The 20934-nt window shown below is 54.2% G+C and overlaps 5 protein-coding genes across 5 annotated transcripts; 2 read left to right on the top strand and 3 right to left on the bottom strand.

Annotated features, from left to right (window-relative positions):
• Nucleotides 1-3996: 3996 nt before the first annotated feature.
• COL26b_007672 (uncharacterized protein) lies at nucleotides 3997-6520 on the top strand (the record flags this gene model as incomplete). Its single annotated transcript, XM_053180457.1, has 3 exons — nucleotides 3997-4035; nucleotides 4095-4261; nucleotides 4315-6520. 3 exons carry the CDS (start codon nucleotides 3997-3999, stop codon nucleotides 6518-6520), a joined length of 2412 nt encoding a protein of 803 aa, XP_053035603.1.
• Nucleotides 6521-8483: 1963 nt separating this feature from the next.
• HSP88 (Heat shock protein hsp88) lies at nucleotides 8484-11112 on the top strand (the record flags this gene model as incomplete). Its single annotated transcript, XM_053180456.1, has 5 exons — nucleotides 8484-8496; nucleotides 8583-8644; nucleotides 8746-8777; nucleotides 8845-10768; nucleotides 10825-11112. 5 exons carry the CDS (start codon nucleotides 8484-8486, stop codon nucleotides 11110-11112), a joined length of 2319 nt encoding a protein of 772 aa, XP_053035602.1.
• Nucleotides 11113-11731: 619 nt separating this feature from the next.
• On the bottom strand, nucleotides 11732-15128 carry COL26b_007670 (uncharacterized protein; the record flags this gene model as incomplete). Its single annotated transcript, XM_053180455.1, has 4 exons — nucleotides 11732-11978; nucleotides 12032-14031; nucleotides 14105-14611; nucleotides 14670-15128. 4 exons carry the CDS (start codon nucleotides 15126-15128, stop codon nucleotides 11732-11734), a joined length of 3213 nt encoding a protein of 1070 aa, XP_053035601.1.
• An 882-nt stretch (nucleotides 15129-16010) lies between these two features.
• COL26b_007669 (uncharacterized protein) lies at nucleotides 16011-16258 on the bottom strand (the record flags this gene model as incomplete). The annotated part of the gene is made up of 2 exons (XM_053180454.1): nucleotides 16011-16197; nucleotides 16251-16258. The coding sequence occupies 2 exons, from the start codon at nucleotides 16256-16258 to the stop codon at nucleotides 16011-16013; spliced, it is 195 nt and encodes a 64-aa protein (XP_053035600.1).
• A 2629-nt stretch (nucleotides 16259-18887) lies between these two features.
• On the bottom strand, nucleotides 18888-20335 carry COL26b_007668 (uncharacterized protein; the record flags this gene model as incomplete). The annotated part of the gene is made up of 3 exons (XM_053180453.1): nucleotides 18888-18914; nucleotides 19273-20025; nucleotides 20102-20335. The coding sequence occupies 3 exons, from the start codon at nucleotides 20333-20335 to the stop codon at nucleotides 18888-18890; spliced, it is 1014 nt and encodes a 337-aa protein (XP_053035599.1).
• Between the last annotated feature and the right edge of the window lie 599 nt (nucleotides 20336-20934).

Genomic DNA, 20934 nt, shown 5'->3' with positions numbered 1-20934 from the left:
CTATTGCATGTATGTAAGCTTAGAGGATGGCCAGGGCAGACCGGTTCTCTAGCGAAGAATCGGGCAGCTAAGACACGCCGGTTGCGGATGTGGTTTGAGACAGAGGGGAGAGTGGGTGTGGTGGAGAGTGCAGATGCCCCTAGGATGGACGTGAAGCGATGGTGTTTCTTGGCAGGTATTAGCAGCTCAAGTGAGGAAATACGAAAAGTGTAAGTGTTTCAGTTGGGGCAGTTTTTAAGAGGGCGCCATCACTTGTTTCATCTCGTGGGCAACTCGTGGGCGAGAAGAAAGAGGGCGAGGCAGTAGGGGCAAGTGGCATTGGGAAAGGCGACTTTGTCTCTGCCAACATGAGTTTTCGAGACAATGATGCCCCCCAACGTCCCGAAAACATGTTGCTACGCAGATCACGAATATCGGACGACTGTGCCTGTGCCTGCCTGCACCTGCCTGCACCTGTAGGCGAGGCAGAAGTGAGTTTGGGAGTTCATGCAGGTACAAAGCATACCCTGAACTGCGGCCGCGGCAACGGACGAATAGAGACTGAACAGGCCTCCCGGGTATGGCGGACCATGCTGACACGGGATCTGGAATATGATGCATTCACGGTAGCCAAGGGACGTGGCACCAGTTCGCGTTTGGTAGACCGCGTCGCTTATCCGTCAGATGTTAATTAGGTCGACGGCGAGCGAGGAGGGGCGCGGCGGCTCCCGCAAACGGAAGCTCAAGTAGTACATGCGCGGAAGGTGAGATGATATGCGTTACTTGGGATGGCGTTCGCTTGCCGCTGCCGGTCGCGCCGAAGGAAATCGACGATGTGTATTGAGCTATTAAGTTCCTTGCTGCTTCAGTGACGGCTGGCTCATGCATATGGGCGCTGAGTCGGGATGGCGTGCCACTGTGGATGGCAGTGATGGATAGCCATTTGGCCTCCGTCGGGGGCCAGGCTTGAAGTGGAGGAGAGAAGCCGCAAACGAAGGCGTGTGTCATTTTTCGAATATTTTCGAGAGGCGCCAGACGGTGGCAGGAGGTCTCGTATTCCCGCCGTTGTCCCAGGATATCCTGAAATATCACATTCCAGCGATGATTCCAAGCCCGCTCGGACGTCCACGGACGTTGTGGGCAGGAGGAGATGGTACCGTTACCATGTCCTCAGACAAGAGACTATGGCGGCATGGAGCCTAGCCTGGGAAGCAGGATGAGAAGCGCATGCGACGATCTGCAAATTGACCATTTTTGGCCGTTGCGATGTTGACGTTGAGACGAACAGAGGCCTTTATGCTGGGGAGTGAAATGCGTCGAGTCCAGGACTGACGAACGTGCTTGCGGTTCAAACAATTTGGTGAAGCGTCATGATGGTGCGGTACGTCGCTCCGTATGTTTCCTCGGTTGAAAGCTTCAGCGTAGAAGGGTAGTGTGGATCCGGAGTTCGGGGAATTTGTCCTACAGATTGGTGGGCCATTGAAATACCTAGTGAGAACTGAAGAGGGAACGACGGCATTGGCGATGTGAGCGTGCAGCGTGCTGTGGTGAGGAAAGGATTCCCCACACAGCCGGGATCTTCATCTGCAAGATTGGCTGCCCCTGGACTAAATTGTCCTAGCGCACCATCCCGGTCACTTCACAATGGGGCGGAAGAGAAACCCCGGATGGGCCAATCGGCGTCTTTCTTGCAGACATGTGTGGATACCCGGTACAGCTCTATTCGTCTTCGTAGACAGCTTCTTTCAATGTCGCCTCCCTACCTAGGTAGTCCCGATTGTCTAAGAAAAGCAACGCAGTCTTGGCTTGTTAGACGGTGTTAGGATTCTGGAAAACACCACAAGATAATCTCATTCGTGGGAGCCCAGATTCTCGGTGTTCCGCGTCAGACAGTCTGATCTTGTTGTTCCGTTTGTCAGCCATGGAAAATGTCGCCTGAAAAAAGGTAAGGTTTAGGTAAGAACAGATGTTTAAGCATGTCGATATCCACGGCAACCGGAGCTGCAGAAAGGTGAAAAGACCAAAATAAGGTGAAGATGACAGGATGAGCCAATGCCGGCCAGAGTCCTCAGATAGCTCAAACACCATCCGAGTGCGTGCATGCATTTATGCAGTAATTCATTCCTCTGCCGTACTACGATCAGCTTGCAGCAGACATCGATCACCAAGTCATCCATCCAGCCAGTGTCCACGCTCCACGATTCCTTGCTCTTAGCGGCCCCCACCGCCTAACCCCGGTTGCGCTTCTCGTCGATCAGGTCCGCTCAGCGGCTCGTCTGATCCTAGGTGATGAAGAGTGAAGAACAACTTGCAGAGCTTGGGTATGCAGCTAGGCAGCTCACCTTTTGCCGTACGGATACCACACAGCTCCTTTCTACTTTCCACCGCGCTCGGATGTTTTGTCTCGACAACCCATCGCGCACGCGGTCTGCTTGGGCCCTGCCAACGGTGGGGGAGCTCTCAGGCTTAGAGACCAAAAATTCTCGGGCCCGGCTGGGCTGTGCATTCCACGCACGGCAGGCCAAGACATGTCCATCGATTTCATCCTGGTCCCTGCTCCCGTCGCGCGGGATCCTCTCGTCTCATCCCATCAACGAGCGCGGCAAGACATCGACCATGGGGCAGGCCCAATCCGACCAAGCATGGGAAGAACGTCCGTTGTGTCTGCCAGCTTGCCGTCTTCGCCGCAGGTCGGAAATGTGCCTTGATCTATTCATCTACGAATACCCGTACCAGGGGTCCAACTGACACCACCAAATATCTTACATGCTCTCTCGTTCTCGGCCTGGGAAGCTCTAGCAGCATTTCTGGGCGGAGCTCTTGCCACGATGGCAGCCCCGAACGTCATCGTTCCCACGCTGCGCAGACGAAGCCGGAGGCGTCTAACACCGCGCACCAAAAGACGCCTCCGGGACCCGAGAGGCGTGCACTTTGCAGCAGCGTGCAGTGCGTGTGGTGCCTCGAACCGGCCGGTCTCAATTCCAAAGGGCCAACCCATGTGTGAATTCGGGCGGCCGTACGCGCTTGATGCCCCCCAAATTATTCTCTAGCTCGGTGTCGGCGTCCATCCAAACAACTGTGACCTGACCCGTGCATGTTGGGCATCCCTGAACGTTGCTTGCTCGCTTTTCTGGGTGTTTGTTTGCTTCCCTGCTTGCTCTCTTCTGTTTGGCTTATTCACTTAATCAGCCTGTGCCGGAAAGATCCAAACCGGGCGTGTTGCCTAGGGTCGAGTCTCGAACCCATCGGTGCCTCTCCGTCGACGGCCCCTTTCCCTTTCCGTCGCCCCCCCACGTCAAGCTCAGGACCTCTCAAGACGTATATACAAGCCGGTCAACCCGTCCCATCATCTGATTGTCCATTCAGCGCCTCTTTAGCTCCCATCACTCCTCAGCTCTTCTTTGTCCTCGACTGCTGATCCCGCCGATGATATACTCGTTGACCTCATAAGACCTGACTGACGACTCGATCATATCCGACCAACCTTGTGGCACTTGGGAAGCCAGAAGGGGGGATAGCGTTGGTTTGGGAGGTGAGTTGATGCCTCATCCGGTAACTGAGAAGGTACCCCAGACTCACACGCATCAAAAAGGCAACGGCGCCCACAAACATTCGCCTTTGGGAGGACAAAACCCGTCTTTCGGGAGCATCTATCCCATCAGCAAGTACGGAAATCAGCCGCATAATCAGTGGTGCACTGGTTCGAAAAGTTCTACGCCGGGTCGCCACCCTCCGAGCCACGATACCTTCCTCCAGCCCGACTTTTCCTGTTCCACAAACTCTCGGGAACCAGTGATAAAGATAGCACACCCCAAACAAGCGAACTGTAACCACCCGAGCACACCACGTCGAACCTGCACGGCCCCGTCTCTTACACCGCGACTTGAATTTTCTTGGGACGGCTAAGGGGCAACCTTCCGTCAGGCACTTCGCCCTCCCGGGTTTGGCAAACGAGCCTGCATAGCTCTTCACCTCATCATCTGTAGCTCAGAGAACAACAGATATCGATCATACAAGATGGCGGGCGATGTGGAATACTCATGGGCGCCCAAAGACGTAAGCAACGACCATTTGGCAAAGACTCTTTGGCCAGTCTTGACTAACGCGATGTTCAGATCGTTTACACGGCGATTGTCGGCGTGGTGATGCTGGCTGCCATCTTGGAATGGTTCTTGTGGATTGCTGCATTTTGTTACTGCCTGTGGAAGGTCTTCCTCAAGGCCGAACATTGGACTATTAGGGTACTGGCAGTCGTCGTTGGCATCCTGTTCACATGCTTCAGGTAGGTACTCGGCGTGCGGACCATATCCTCAGACCCCACTGACCCTATTGCAGAGCCATTTTCCTCCCCATCATGATCGTCACTCTGCCGCTACCTAGTGTGGTCGTTGCAGTGTGGCCTGACGCCATGGTCAAGGGCCTTCAATGGTTTGCCTTCTGGAGTTTTGCCGGTCTCTTGACCATTCCATGGCTCTTCTGCGTTTACCAATTGGTTACAAATCAGCTGGGTCGCACAAAGAGAATCAAGCAGGTTCTCGACGAAGTCTCCGCACCAAAGGTTGTGATTGTCATGCCCGTTTACAAAGAAGACCCCGATGTCCTTGTCGTCGCCATCAACTCTGTCGTCGACTGCGACTACCCGCCGTCATGTATTCACGTCTTCCTGTCATTTGATGGCGACCAGGAGGATGAATTGTACTTGAACACCCTCGAAAAACTAGGAGTGCCATTGACCCTCGAGACGTACCCCAAGAGTATCGACGTTACCTACAAGTCCGCTCGCATTACGGTTTCCCGTTTCCCCCACGGAGGAAAGCGCCACTGCCAGAAGGCTACGTTCAAGCTCATCGACAAGGTCTACGAGACTTACCTCAAGAGAAACGACAACCTCTTCATTCTCTTCATCGACTCTGATTGCATTCTCGACCCTACTTGCCTGCAGAACTTCGTTTTCGACATGGAACTGAGCCCCGGCAACCACCGAGACATGTTGGCCATGACTGGTGTTATCACGTCTACGACTAAGAAGCACAGCTTGATCACCCTACTTCAAGACATGGAGTATATTCACGGCCAACTCTTTGAGCGTACTGTCGAGTCAGGATGCGGTGCCGTCACCTGTCTTCCTGGAGCTTTGACAATGCTACGTTTCTCGGCATTTCGTCGCATGGCCAAGTACTACTTTGCTGATAAGGCGGAGCAATGCGAGGATCTCTTCGACTTTGCAAAGTGCCATTTGGGTGAAGACCGTTGGCTCACTCATTTGTTCATGATTGGAGCCAAGAAGCGGTATCAGATCCAAATGTGCACTTCGGCCTTCTGCAAAACTGAGGCTGTCCAGACTTACAGGTCTCTTATCAAGCAGCGTCGGCGTTGGTTCCTGGGTTTCATCACCAACGAGGTTTGCATGCTTACTGACTGGCGTCTTTGGAGACGTTATCCCCTTCTGGTTCTTGTCCGCTTCATGCAAAACACCATCCGTACTACGGCCCTCTTGTTCTTCATCATGGTCCTTGCCATCATCACGACTTCCAAGAAGGTCGAGAACTTGCCGGTCGGATTTATCGCCATCTCCTTGGGTTTGAACTGGCTGATGATGTTGTACTTCGGTGCCAAGCTGAGGAGATTCAAGATCTGGCTGTACCCCATCATGTTCATCCTGAACCCCTTCTTCAACTGGTTCTACATGGTTTACGGCATTTTCACCGCCGGTCAGAGAACCTGGGGAGGACCGAGAGCCGACGCCGCCACTGCCGATGTTGATACCACACCTCAGGAAGCCATTGAGCAAGCCAAGGAAAATGGAGACGAACTCAACATTGTGCCGGAGAGTTTCATCCCTGCCACACAGGCTCGCAAGGAAAGCATTGCAGGTGGCAAGGGAAACATGGGACCAATGGGCCGAAAGCACAGCGTGGTACAGCCACCTTCAAACCTCGAGGGACGTTTCGCAGCCAGAGAGAAGACGGCCAGCGGATGGTATGTCAACGCAGAAGACTCTCCGGTCACCGTCAACCGGTCCGGGCCAAGCGGGTTCGGGCCGGCGTGGGCCTTGCAGTCGCGCGACTCGTTCGACAGTATGGTGTCGTCGCAGACCGCTGGCAACTCGGTCTATGTTCCTCGACGTGTGGAGAGTATCATGGGCGACGAAGACCGCAAGAAGTATGAAATGGCACAGCAGAGCCAGTTCAACCAGTTCTTGGCGAATTCTAAGCGATTCGGCGGACAGCAGGCTTCGGGTCAGGTGTACGAGTACTCCGAGTCGGAAATGAAGCGAGCCGGATACCATGACGCTGACCCATTGGAAGGAGGCCCTTACACAGACAACGTTAGGCTGGCAAACGTTGATAATCGGCCCAAGTCTGGTGAAGGTCGTCAAGGCCTTGCCGCGTCACACTCGGCACGAAGCGGTCGGAGCCCTCTGGCACGTGCCAGTCTCGTTCGCACAAGCCCGTTGGAAGACGTTCAGTCTGAGGGAGAGAGCTCCAGCAACGGCGGTGGGCCCAGCCGAGACCACTCCCCCAAGGGAAATGGCAGGTGAAGCAGCTGAAAACGGAGACTGAAGTGTGGGGTTTGGTGAGAAGAATGGGTTCATATGCATATTACTGGCGTTGGTACGGGGGTTCAGAGAAGAGCTGACAGGTAAAGAGGTGTGGGCACCATCAACATCATTCCTTTTGTATACTCAAATCGTTGTGCCCACACGTCGGCCATGTAAAAGCCTGAAAGCGAAGAGTTTGTTTGTGTCGAGTTTGTGCGGCAGTCGGCAGATGATAACAATATCCGACCTATTAGCAAGATTTACCTAATGCAATGTGGCTTCGAAGCGATTGAAATCTTGGATTGTGATGATATTGGGTAATGAGAGGTGATGGCACAGCCAGTGGTAGGCCGAAGGAGGAAGAACCATGGTAAGCCAAGCTGCTGTCTCGGTCCTGTTCCTGGCCAGGCGGGCAGGTTCGCGTCTATATCAGCAGTATTCCGGATGATGCTCCGAGAGCGACTGATGATTCTCTAGGCTGGATTGGACGGCAGGTAGCATCTTAGGTAAAGTTGGGGGAAGTCTAGGGGGATGTACATGGCAACAGTGGTGTCTTTGAGGGATTGCATTACACATCGGGTGGATATCGCCAAGATTAGATTAGATAAACCGGGTGGGTTGCACTTGCATCACTGATCAGTGCCTGCCTTGGGTACTAAGCAGCATCACAGATGAGCTGCCCGACGCTGATGGCCTTCTCACCGCGACAGACGCTCCGGGCCTTGCGATGGCTCACGCTGTCAACGGAGCACGTCTGCCGGTCTACCATTGATGCCACAGCCTCAAGTTTGGCGTTGTTTCTGGTAGCTTCGTGCCTGTGTAGCTGGGTCGGAGCTAGTGCGCCGGAACTCAATCTGGATTTGACAGATGAAGGATCCCTGGCTGTATCTATACCCTGGGCGGGCGTGGCCCCGCGCGAGGAGCTGGCATGCGACAGAGGGCCAGGAGTGAACTTGAAGCCTGGAGGACTCGGCCATGTCGTTGGATTCAGAGGGATGGAGGACACTGGTATCATGAGGTGTCCTTCACGGGGACCATAAGGCATATCCTATCCTTTCCGCCATTGGCGCAACCCACGATGCTTGCCTTGAATGCTGCTTGCCTCGCCTTACTTACGTAGCAGGCTCCAGAGGCTGGAGCCAGTTGGAGATGGCCAAGTGAGGGGTGGAGGGGCGGAGGGGCAGGGCTGGAGGGGTGACGGACACCGCAGGCCTGGACCTGGGCATCTTTCCTCCGGTGAGAGGCCCGGGGAACAGCAAAGAACGAGGGAGAATCTTCTTTCCCATTCCGCGCCCACCAATATTTAGCGGACCGACACCTGTTGAAAATTCTGGCGGGGCAGCACACGTTCCCGTCCCGCCCAATCCATGCCTTTGAAACTCCCAGCACGCAACATCCACTGAGAAGAAGCGCCTCTTGCTGTGTACGACTCACTGCCAGGACCACTGTCTTCGAACCGTACAGCGCACCTACCATCCCTGGCCTACACTGTCTACCTTACTTAGCGTTGGCCAAGTACCTCCCCACCACAGCTTCGACCAGGAGTACATACACACACACACACATCTGAACTCCCCCCCATCTTCTTACCTCACCGGCCCCGGTCTGACTAGCCGCTTGCTGGAGGGACGCAGCCTCTGCAACTTTTTTTTTCCCACGCCCGCTCCCACGCACATCCCACCTTCAGGCTCTCTTGCATATCGACAAACTCTTTAAACCTTGCATTTACCTGTGTTCTGTTTTCTCCCAACATCAACGAGACGACCCATCGACTCGACCGCTTGCGCATACCCTTTCAGCAAGTCGGATAACCGCCATCCACGCACTTCAACCTCCCATCACCATATCTGCCTTCCCAGCAGCGCTGTTTGTGAGCAACCCCGCCACATTTCACCAACCAAAAAAGTCCGCTGGACAACCCTTGTTTACACAACCGAGTAGCACTTGAACACCGCCGCCCATCATGAGTGTCGTTGGTAAGTTGAGCGCACCGCTCCCCCTTTTGTCGCCCGTCCATATCCCAAATGCCGGATCGGTTGCTGATGCGCATTGTCTCCTACAGGTGTCGATTTCGGAACCCTTAAGACGGTCATTGCCGTCGCCAGAAATCGCGGTGTCGATGTGGTGCGTACCCAACATTACCTGCCCCTCCCCCTCCTCTTCCTCGAGGAGGGAAAAAAAGATGGACTTGCGACAGAAAGATAACTGACATTTGCCCTCAACAGATCACCAATGAGGTTTCCAACCGTGCCACGCCGTATGTACCTTTCTACCCCCAAACTCTTGCAAATGCTCGAACCAGTTCAACTGATACCATCCTGTAGGTCGGTCGTCGGCTTCGGACCCAAGTCGCGATACCTCGGCGAGTCTGCCAAGACGCAAGAAATCTCTAACCTCAAGAACACCGTCAGCTGCCTCAAGCGCTTGGCTGGCCGCACCTTCAACGACCCTGATACCCAGATCGAGCAGCAATACATAACTGCCCCCCTTGTTGACGTCAACGGACAAGTTGGCGCTGAGATCTCCTACCTGGGCAAGAAGGAAAAGTTCACCAACACTCAGCTTATTGCCATGTACCTGAGCAAGATCAAGCAGACCACTCAGGCTGAGCTCAAGCTCCCCGTCTCCGACTTGGTCATGAGCGTTCCCGCCTGGTTCACCGACATCCAGCGCCGCGCTCTCATCGACGCTGCCGAGATTGCCGGCCTCAAGCTCCTCCGCCTCATGAACGACACGACTGCCGCCGCCCTCGGCTGGGGCATCACCAAGCTCGACCTTCCCGCCCCTGAGGAGAAGCCCCGCCGCGTTGCCTTTGTCGACATCGGCCACAGCAACTACACTTGCTCGATCGTTGAGTTCAAGAAGGGCGAGCTGGCTGTCAAGGGTACTGCTTTCGATCGCCACTTTGGTGGCCGTGACTTCGACAAGGCCCTCGTCGACCACCTTGGCAAGGAGTTCAAGGGCAAGTACAAGATCGACATCCACTCCAACGGTCGCGCCATGGCCCGAACCATCGCCGCTGCCGAGAAGTGCAAGAAGATTCTGTCTGCCAACCAGCAGGCCCCCGTCAACATCGAGTCTATCATGAACGACATCGATGTCTCGGCTATGATCACCCGCCAGGAGTTCGAGGCTATGGTCGAGCCTCTCCTGACCCGTGTTGCCATTCCTCTCGAGCAGGCTCTTGCCGATGCCAAGCTTACCAAGGACGACATTGACGTTGTCGAGGTCATCGGTGGCGGTAGCCGTGTCCCCGCCCTGAAGGAGAGAATTCAAGACTTCTTTGGCAAGCCCCTGTCTTACACTCTGAACCAGGATGAGGCTGTCGCTCGTGGTGCAGCCTTCAGCTGTGCTATCCTGTCGCCTGTGTTCAGAGTCCGTGACTTCACTGTCCAGGACATCATGAGCTACCCCATCGAGTTTGGTTGGGAGAAGGCCCCCGATATTCCTGATGAGGACACCAGCCTGACCGTCTTCAACCGCGGCAACGTTCTGCCGTCGACCAAGATTCTTACTTTCTACCGCAAGCAGCCTTTCGACCTGGAGGCTCGCTATGCCAACCCTGCAGAGCTGCCCGGCAAGATCAACCCCTGGATCGGTCGTTTCTCTGTCAAGGGCGTCAAGGCCGATGGCAAGGACGACTTCATGATCTGCAAGCTCAAGGCTCGTGTTAACATTCACGGTGTCCTGAACGTTGAGAGTGGCTACTACGTCGAGGATCAGGAGGTTGAGGAGGAGATCAAGGAGGAGGATGGCGAGAAGAAGGACCCCGATGTGAGTGTTTCCACGCTTCGTTCGAAAACAGTGTCTTCCGAATCGGGAGGCTACCAGGAGTCGCCCCTGAAGCGGCGACGTCACCATGCCGACCCCGAGGCTGGCTTTTCCCCTGCTCGTGTTTCTGGAGATGCCGATGAGCCGAAATTAACTTATTTTCCCTCGCAGGCCATGGAGACTGACAACAAGGACGATGGACCCAAGAAGACCCGCAAGGTCAAGAAGCAGGTCCGCAAGGGTGATCTTCCTATTGTCAGCGGCACAGCATCGCTCTCCGAGTCCGCGAGAACCTCGCTCCTGGAGAAGGAGGCGGCCATGGTTATGGAGGACAAGCTCGTCGCCGACACGGAGGAGAAGAAGAACGAGCTGGAGGCATACATCTACGATCTCCGCAACAAGCTCGACGACCAGTACGCCGAGTTCGCCAGTGACGAGGAGAAGGCCAAGATTCGCGAAAAGCTTGAGGCGAGCGAGGTGAGTGCATATTGTTATTTACCGAGAAGTATGCTTCAACTAATCATGATACTCAGGACTGGCTCTACGACGAGGGCGAGGACACCACCAAGGCTGTTTACGTCGCCAAGCTTGACGAGATCCGTGCCATGGCCGGACCCATTGTCCAGCGCCACTTCGAGAAGGTAGAGGAGGAGCGACGAATTGTCCAAGAGAGAGTAGAGGCTGAGAAAGCCGCCAAGCGAGCCGCTGAGGAGGAGGCTCGCAAGGCTGCTGAGGCCGAGAAGTCTGCGGATGCTCCCAAGGACGAGGAGATGACAGACGCTAAGCCCGAGGTCGAGGAGGCTGGCGAGGGCACGAAATAGAATCCCGTGAACTTGGCTGACTTCTGAACAAGAGAAGTAGTGGTGACGGAGAAAAAGAAGCAACGAAGAAGATAGAATAGACCCAAGTTATGGTTTCTTTCGGGTTGGCATAGGGTTATTAGGCTAGAGCAGCTTCGACGGTTATCATGGAATGAGAGCAATGACATGACAATTTGATGATATTCTGGAATTTCAATGATGTCTACAGACCAGGCCTCCCGAGCGATGGTGGTGAGGAAGTTGAGTGCGGCTCCCCTAGTTGCTTGTCAGCATGCTCGCTACCAAGCGGCACGCACACATGGTCAAGTGCTTCATGAAAATTCTTCTCTCTTCCTTTAATGGCGACCAGAATTACCGCAAGAATGCTTTTGGAGGGGGGCTTCTTTTTGAGGGAGGGGGAAGATGTCTCGTACACAAAAGAACATAAACTCTTTTCTTCTCGCAATTCTCTCCACCTACGTGTCCATCCATCCATGTCCATGCCGTCCATATGTTTTCCCGCCAACCTTTTCATCCCTTCATGTTCATACTTCTCTTGGCCAGCCATTACACAACCCTCATGACATGTTTGTGAACCCAAAAAAAAATGAAAGACGCAATTGCTTTGGGGGGTGTGCATTTAATGGATGTCGAAGAGAGGCTTGAGCTTGATGATGAGTTGCCACTCGTCGTTGGTAACCTCCTTGCGATAGAACTCCTTGAGCGTGTCGATGGAGGCACGGGAGATGAGAGAGTACAGAGTGTCAGCCTCTTCAAGCTGGCGGCCGTACGTGGGCTGAGAGCCACCCATCTCGATCTTGACGGCCACGGAAGGCTGGCCCTTCTTGCAGACGGGAATCTGCTTGTGGTCACGTTCGATGGAAGTACTGAGTAGAAATTAGCATCTCTCTGTACTTGGAAAGGGGTGATAAGAACTTACACTCTGCCCAAGCTGACGACTTCCTTGACACCCGTCACCGCATTCGTTTTGACGGCTGCAATAGGGGTGTTGACCTTCAACTGACCCTCCGCGACGTCAACACCGACGACAATAGGGTTTGTCTTGTTGAAGACGGCAACGGTGTTGAGGACGCAAGGGAAGACGGCCAACATCTTGGACTCCTCCTTCTTCTTCTCCAAAAGATCCGCCATGTGCTTCGTGAAGGCGTCAAAGAGATGGTAAATGATGTCTGCAGTGAAGATCTTGACTCCGACCTCGTCGGCGTAAGACTGCGCCTCCTTGTCGACCTTGACATCGAAGCAGAGCATTACGGCGTAGTCTGCGGCCTTCTCCAACATGATGCCAGCTTGCATAACATCACGCTTGAAAACCGGACCGATTCCAACGTTGGCGACGGGGATCTTGCAGTCCTTGAGGAAGTCGAGCAAGGCCTCGAGAGAACCAAGGGTAGAGGCCTGGACACTGACACCGCGGCCCGTCTTCTCGACTCTGCTAAACAGAGTGGCGAGATCAGACTCCACCTCGTCGATGAGGTCGTCCTCATCGTCGTCAGGGCCAACAACCATCATACGAGAACCAGCAATGGCGCCTTCAAGACCAGGAGCGCTGATCTTGACACCCAAGGCAGCCTTGACCTCCTTGTTGTGCACGTAAGCAGACTTGAGACGGAGCTCACGCAGTGGTGCCGGCGTCAGCAGCGCACGAATATTTGTGACGATGGCTCCTTCTACACCACACAAGACTATCCGGTCACCTTCGCGAAGGATACCGTTGGACAGGATGACATCGATGGTCATTCCGAAACCCTCGATGGCCTTGACCTCGAGAACAGTGGCCTGAACCTCGGAGAGGTACATGAGAGATCCAACCATACGCTCCTGAGTGAGATGCACAATCAGCTTGAGCATGTCGGGGATACCCTCACCGGTGTGTGCAGAAGTGGGGATGAGGGAGACGTTCTTGGCCATGGACTTGTTTTCGTAGAACAGCTCGGCGTTGAAACCCTGCTCGGCAAAGGCGAGCTTGGTCTGCTCGAGACGGTTCTTGAACTCGTTCTGGACGCTCTTAGGCTGGAGAGCCAAACTCTCCTGGAAGCCGTTGTTATCGATCTTCTTCCACCCGTAGAGACGATCGATCTTGTTGAGCGCAACGACGAAGGGAGTCTTCCTGTCACGCAGCATTCTCATGGACTCCAGCGTCTGGGGCTCGAGACCGTGCATGATGTCGACGACGAGAATGGCAATGTTACAGAGAGACGAACCGCGCGATCGCAAGTTGGAGAAAGACTCGTGACCGGGTGTGTCGATGACGAGGAGACCAGGGACCTTGAACTCGAACTCGCCGTTGGGGTTGACGACGGCAGTCTTCTGCTTGATGGCCTCGACGGGGAAGTAAGTCGCACCAATCTGCTGAGTGATACCGCCTGCTTCGCCCTCCTGGACATTGGTCTGACGAATCTTGTCGAGAAGCTTTGTCTTTCCAGTATCGACGTGACCCAGAATACAGCAAATAGGGGACCGCAGGTTGTCCTTGGATCTGGCAGCCAGAGCAGCCTGGTGGGCCTTCTCACGACGCTCAGCAGCCTCCTTCTTGCGCTGAAGTTCGGCTTGACGGGCGGCGGACTCTCTTTCATCCTCAGAGTCGGACTCAGATTCGGACTCCTCGTCCTCATCATCGTCCTCGTCTTCATTCTGAGCAGACTTCTCACCGGCCTTTCCGTTGGCCTTGGCCGCCTCCTTCTTCTCTTGCTCATCTTCGGTGTCAGCATCCCAGCTGTCCTTGACATCATCGTCTTCGGCGGCAGCAGCGGCCTCCCAATCGTCCTCCAACTCGCTTTCTTCGGCAGCCTTCTTCTTGGCCTCGGCGGCCTCGGCCTCGGCCTTTTCTTTCGCCGCCTTCTCCTCCGCCTCCTTGGCCAGCTGCTCTGCCTGCTGCCTCGCGCGTTCGGCGGCCTCGGCGAGAGCCTTCTCCTCGTCGATCTACATTGCGTGATTAGCATCAGAACCAAGCCAACCGATCTCAGAAACCGAAGATCAGACTCTTAGGCCATACCTGGTTTTGTTGCTTGCGACCTCCCTTCTTCTTGTTCTCGTAGACGGGCTTCTTCTTCTTCTCGCCCTCGTCGCTGGGACCGACCTTGATACCGGCAGCAAGCATTTGTTGGAGCTTGCGCTCATTGCGGGCCTTCTCCTCCTTCTGTGCCTTGGTCAAGAATTTGCCCTCCTTCTTGAGCTGCTCGATCTTCTCCTTCTCCTTCTGCTTCTTGAGGGCCTTGGCCTCTTCCCTGCGTTTGGACTCTTCCTCGAGGCGGGCTTCCTCTTCGGCAATCCGTGCCTTCTCTTCCTCAGCCAAACGGGTCTCTTCTTCTTGCTTGCGGCGCAGCTCCTCTTGCTGCTTCTGGATCATGGCCAGATGAGCAGGGATCTTCTTCTTCTTACCACCCTTCTCCTCGACAGGGGCCGGAGCAGCGGCGGGCGCGGGGGTGTCCTTCTTCTCCGGAGCCGCCTCCTTGGCCGGTTCGGCAGCCTTCGCTGGAGCGCCGCCCTTCTTCTTCGCAGCCTGCGCGACGAGTTTAGCGCGATCATGTGCAGAGCCAGTAGGTTTTGTTGATACTCACCTGCTCCTTCTTACGCTGCTTCTCCCTCTCCTTCTTCAGCTTTTCCTTCTCAGCTTTGGTCAACACACGACCAGAAGTATCATCGTCTTCGCCGGCCGGGGGAGCGGGTGCAGGGGCGGCCTGCTTGCCCTTGCCACCCTTGCCACCCTTGCCCTTCTTCTCGGGCAGAGCGAACTCGTCGTCCATATTGGCTTCTTCGGGAGCCTTCTCGGCGAGATCGGGGGAAGCTTCGGGCTCAGGGATGGGCTCGACGGGCTCCTCAATACCCTTCTTCTTCCTCTTCTCTCTGTTCTTGCGCATGGTGGCCATCAAACCTCCCGCGCCGCCCGCATCTTCATCTTCGGCTGGCGCTTCGGCAGCAGCCTCTGGAGCGCCATCGGCGGGGGCGATGCTCTCACCGAGCTCGTTCTCCCAGTCGTCGTTGGCCCGGGCCTTGTTACCCTTCTTCTTGGGCGGCATTTTGGCGGGTATCAATTGGGCGAACTGGGGTTTGAAAAGTGTGTTCCTGGATGCAACGTGTGCCCAGAGGGGAGGGGGAGAAAAGGTTGCCAGTTGTGGGCGACGCCAGAAAATGAGTGACGGCAGAGAATCAATCGAAATTCCCAAGGATGTGTGGGGTAGTTCCTTTTTTTTTTTTTTTTTCTTTTTTTTTCCCCTCTCGGCGGGCGTCTCAAGTACGAAAAGGTGGTACGGCAGCAGTTCAAGTGGCAATAAATCACGAATCACTGGTATGCTGATACTACTCAGTCAACATCCGCTTGATGGCTATTTATCCCAACGAATGTAGAAGGACCGCCGTGGATGTTTCGTCGAGTTTTGGGAAGTGAATAGGACAGATGGAGAGAGAGAGAGAGCGTATCCGTACATCAGCACATTCACTGCGGGGCACAGGTCGTGTTTGAAAGTGTGCACCTGTCCGTAGTGCAGTGTGTGGGAAGGAGCAGGGGATCCTAAGCCCGCGCAGTGGCACTAAACGCAGTGAGTGGAGGTGCCTGGCAGCCAAGGGTTCTCCGCCCGCGCGCAACCTAGGTAAAGTAGCAGGGAACCTCCCAACGGCTCCTCCACCATTGCAGCACACATTCATACCGTACGAACGTCCGCCGCTGCTCACCTCGCCTCGCGAGCTCTTCCAACAGCCAAATCTTGGGTTGATAGCAAGAAAATGCATTGGACCAGCTTCTTTTGTCCCTTATTCAATCATGTATAGAAGCACAATCATCGCTCTGACATCTATGGCATGGGTACGTGCAAGCCGTGTTGCGGCCTACTTCTTGACCTAGCACTATCTACCAAGCCATCCAGCTCGCTGGAAGAAGAGCAAGATCATTGCATCCCTGTGACTCATAGCACCGGACTCAAATGGTATTCCAGCACGACGTATGCCAAGCCGAAATACTTCGATACATCATTGTCATCTTGAAAAGACGCTGTCCACTTTCCATCGTCCAAATAGTCCAGATACTCCCTCAAGAGGTCGATGTTGCTGTCTTCGGATATGAGCTTCTCCAGCGCTCGCTTGTCGACACACCTTTGGAGCAGATCTCCGTCTATGTGCTTCATTGTTGCAGGTGCCTCCCTCACCTCCGCATCGTAATCCTCGTCATCCAGCACCGAAACCTCATAACTGTAAGGAAATAAAAGATGGCTCCTTACTGCAAGGTTCTGTACGAAACGCAGGAATCGCCACGCGTGCATGTCCAACAGGCTGAAATGCATCAACGCCCCATCTAGGCACATTCCGAGTAACTCAGCTCCATCCACTGTGCTGGGTATATGTCCGTATCGTGGTCCATGATCCGTCTCTGACTGCGTCGCCAGTTGCGTCGCCAGCCACTCGGGACGAACGTGCCCACGCCCGAGCTTTCTGACGCTCACAGGCAACGAACCCTCCGCGACGACCTCCAACTCTTTGCCTCTCTGTTGCCAAGGAGTCCAGACTGCTGCGAAATCGCGGTTCATACCGCAAAGTAGAGTTATGGGCCAGGCTGCTGGTCCGTCTGCGCACTCCCCAATATCAAAGAAATCATTTGACTTTCTTGTCGTCTTGTCCATGTGAATGAGGTCCATCTCCTCACCATAGTGGACCGTCTTGTGATCTATGACCACTACCGAGTCGCCCAAAGTCAGAGCACAGATCTTGCCATTTACTAGTCGCAATGAAATGGCGGGGGAGTTTAGCTCGTAGCTCTTCTGTCGTACCAGCTTCTTCTCACCCGTGTCGAGAACCTCTGAATATAGAGTGCTCCCAGCACAGTACACAAGTCCTTCGTCGTCCCCTACAACGGAAGATATGGGGGCTTGCTCTTTCGACTTGTATCGAGTAGAGAAACGTATCCTCTTTCGCTTCTTCCCCTCCGAATCTCGATCTTCGTCAGCGGTGGGGGATAGAAGTATAAGGCGCCCTCCCCTTGTGGTGACAATTAGATAATGAAATGTCATGCCTGCTTGAGTGAACAGCCACTCATACATCCCAAGAATCCTATCACCGTGACCGCCTAGTCCGTTGACAAATATCGTTGGGTTACCGTGCTTGTCGAGTGGATACGACAAGTCTTCTCCCGTTTCGAGATCCACAAACATGATGTTCGGTTGGTCTCCTACCTGTATCGCAACGACGAGGCACTGAAGCGTCTTGGAGTAGAGCACCTTTCCGGGTGTGCCTGTCCGTAGTGGCAGACGTCTGGGCACTGGTCCGTCTTGTAGGTCCAGTTCTGTAAACGAGATGCGCTCACCAGAAAGAAGTACCAATGGTATGCGATTCTCCATGCTATGAGCTCTCGGTATACTGGCAGCTGAGATAACGGGTAAAGATGGCATTGCCGGATTCTTGAGGTCTGTTACCCAAGCGCGATGTCGCGTTGCGAAATACCCAGGTCGCTTAGCTTCAAAGTCTCGCAAGAGTAACAAGGCATCGTTGGAGCAGACCAAGACAGCCCCTGGAACAGACTTTGCGTTGATAGGCAGAACCTCAACTGAAACGGTTCCAAGCCTCTCTCTGTAGATTGCTCGATCGGCAGGAGTGGAGCCTTTCAGCTCTACCGTTATCAAATGGCCGCTTCGAGATCCCATGACCAAGTTTGTCTTCTTATCGGTTTCAGAAACCACGACGATTGAATTGATCAGTTCGACAGTTGAAGATATGTCCATCGCATCTCCTTGCTCCGTATCGTCTACTCCATCTGTAACAATGTTGGTCAACGCGTCAAAACGTTACTCGTGTGAAAAGTTCGACGTACCAGTATCCAAAGGAATCATGAGTGGCTTCTCTTGAGACCGTTCGGCCGGCCATATAGCGAGCCAGGGTTTGTTGTGTCGCCATAAGCCAGCGACTAAACATTCCCGCCCGTCAATGCAGCAGAGCGAGAGGCATGTAACTTCTCCGTCAACAGAGTAGGTATGAGCCAGAGATACCATCGTCTCCTTGATACGCAAGGCATGGACCTGAAAGCGCGACTGTGCAAAAACTGATATACAGACACAATTACCCCTGACGACTGCATGCTCAACCACGCCGTCGATATCCGGGAAATCGCCAAAGGAGTGACTCGCACTAGAACTCGTCAGACCAACTTTCGTCACGAACGCCTTTTGGACAGTGCTTTATATTTCTCAGTGCGAGTTTAGTCGGAGCTCACCTTTCGTCGCCTTGATCAGGGCCCTTGATAGCAATACACTGTTCAGTAATTTGAACAATGTTCCCGTCAGAGTCTTGGGCTGCCGCCAACGTGCGGGACATTGTATCTAGCCGTGTCATAGCCGGATCTGCCATCTCCACTTGTGAAAGGTCGGCCGATAACACCAAGACATCGGATGTTCCGGGGCTAGTAATGAGCATCTGCAGTGGCCAAGTTGCATCGGAAGTCCAGAAAACCCAAGCTCTTTTCATCGGGAGTGTATCAAAGTAGGAGATTATGTTTGCAGGCAGTCCGTAACGTAATTCAGTGATGCTGCCTTGCGGATCGTTACCGGATACGCAGAGGATTTTGTCAGGAGCTGATACATGACCCGCAGTGCGTTTTCGCCAGGGAACTACTGGCTTGCCCCGGTGGTCGGCTGCTGGATTCCAGGATACAAGAGGATCTGAAGTTGTGAAGTCGGCAGCACAAGCCCAGTTCGGAATAGGGCCAAGCTGGACTATGCTCTGTCGAGGTTTGAGCTATTTTAGTGTGTCAGGCTTCATACTCTCACATAAGCGATGGAGACAGCATACCTGAAATATCATGCCAGGACCAGAATCCCCTGCAACTATGGCGAAGTCAGAGTAAGCATCGTACATGGTGGTGAACGCGCTGGAGATGTTGCAGTCACACTCGCCCACATTCATGGAAACACCAAGGACGTCTGCCGAGTTGAACTCAAAAAATACAATAACGCCGTCTTCCCGGGCCAGATAGATATGATCGTTTGTGTCGTAGTAGCCTCGTCTTCGAACAGGCCGATCCCAGGCCGTCCAGAGCGGCACGCCAAGCCCATGATGAAAACGTGTCGTGGGGTGGTCCTTTGGATCGAACGGGTAGTGATTCTCAATATCGAGAGGGCCTTGTAGAGGATCTTTGCAGATGCCAAAGGCATTCTCAGAGATGACCAGGAAAGAACTTCTTACTGTCAACGGAATGACTAACAGAGGCAAGCGATGTTCCGGACGTATGCGATAACCACGTTTTTCTTCGGCAAAGACCCGAGCCAAATCGTCGCCGCGTTCCCACTCATATATCACCATTTTTGACTTGTCGCCCTTGACAAAAATGATAAGAAGAATGACATGGCCTTGGTCTTCTGGTCGAGGATAAAGAAATTCCATCTTGAGGATCGTGCCCTGAACCGCACGGGAGTGATGGGCGCTGACAGGGGCAATCGCGTTTTTGCGCATGTACTGATCACTCATGGCTTCCATCGACTCAAGCTCGTAAACGACGAACTTGTTCTGCACATCAGCTACAGCGATGTAGCGGGATCTTGGATCCACAGCCACATGAAAGCCTAGGTGATGGCCCATTCGCCTTGCAGGGTTATGAAAGGGCGAGGCGACAAACTCGAGTTTGTTATGCATGTCTCTTTTGATGAAGAGGAAGACGAAGGTGCCGGTCTCGAGGACGAGGAGCAGCAGGTGCGGTGGCAGTAGACCGTGAGCGCCGATGGGACCAGAGGCAGAGGAAGAATCCACCATGTGAGTGTCGTCGTCTTCATCTTCACTCTTGATGTGGTCGACACCAGCATCATCGGCAGTGGCCCGGAAACGTTCATACTTGTTCCCAATGACACAAGCATTGCGGATACGGCAACCAAAATCTTTCTTTCGAAGGACTTCTTGTAGCTGGCCATCTTTACGCAACTCGCTTATGCTCACGTGGCGATCCTAGAGCAATTAGCGAGTGTTGAACATTAGGCTGACGTGGGGCGTAAGCTGATTAGGACTCGGATTCGAGACTCACGCCGACAAAAGCAACATCATTGTGATGAGCCGATCGCAAGAGGGCAGGCAGCACCCAGCGAGCGATGGGACTTTCGATAACAGTCCTGGTAAGAATACCACAGTCTGGCGGAGTAGGGGGTGGAGGGGCAGCGGGCGATGCGGCGGCGGCCGAACCTTTGGAAAGAACGGTCTTGAGGTCGACGGTCTCGGTGACCCAAGCCCCATCCCTGAAAACGTTTGTCTGAAAGGCCATTTCAACAGATCTTGTCAAGTAAACATGGTTGTGAGGGGCCGAAAAGTGCAGTCAGGTGACGACGATGCAAAGGACCAGGGGCAGAACGTTCAGAGGGACGAGGACCTTTGATATCGCCGGGCGGTATGACGGAGTTCAATCGGGAGGAACCCGAGCTTCGAATTCGACTTGGGGCAGTGCTCTCAATCTTACACAGAGTAAATGAGTGCGTCGATGGGGCCGTACGAGGAGAAGCCGGGTGGTGAATGGGACGCTGTTGCCGGCGTAAGCAACCTGGTGTAGCCGTGGGCAGGGCAGCGGACGTGGGAATGTATTGTAGTCTTAAGCCGGCGCGAAAGTTGGGTCAGCGCGGAGTAGACTGAGGTTACCTTAGGTTGCTGTGGTTTAAGAGTTGTGTAGTCCAGTGGGGCCCCACGTTTCTCAAGCCATTGGGGCCCAGGGCAGCAGGTGCGTCTACCTTACCTGAGGTTGTCTGCCCACGGTACACTCACGGCTTTAAACCTGCCCAACATCATTTGGGTAGTGCGCAAACAGTATGGAGTTCTCAGGTGGCTGACGGATGATTAAAAGCCTTGCCTGAGAGGCAAGTAACACGCGGA

Source organism: Colletotrichum chrysophilum (assembly GCF_026319265.1).
Source record: "Colletotrichum chrysophilum strain AFK26 chromosome Unknown scaffold_63, whole genome shotgun sequence".
NCBI lineage: Eukaryota > Fungi > Ascomycota > Sordariomycetes > Glomerellales > Glomerellaceae > Colletotrichum > Colletotrichum chrysophilum.
Note: the sequence above shows the minus strand (reverse complement) of the source record. Positions and strands in the feature narration are given on the sequence as shown.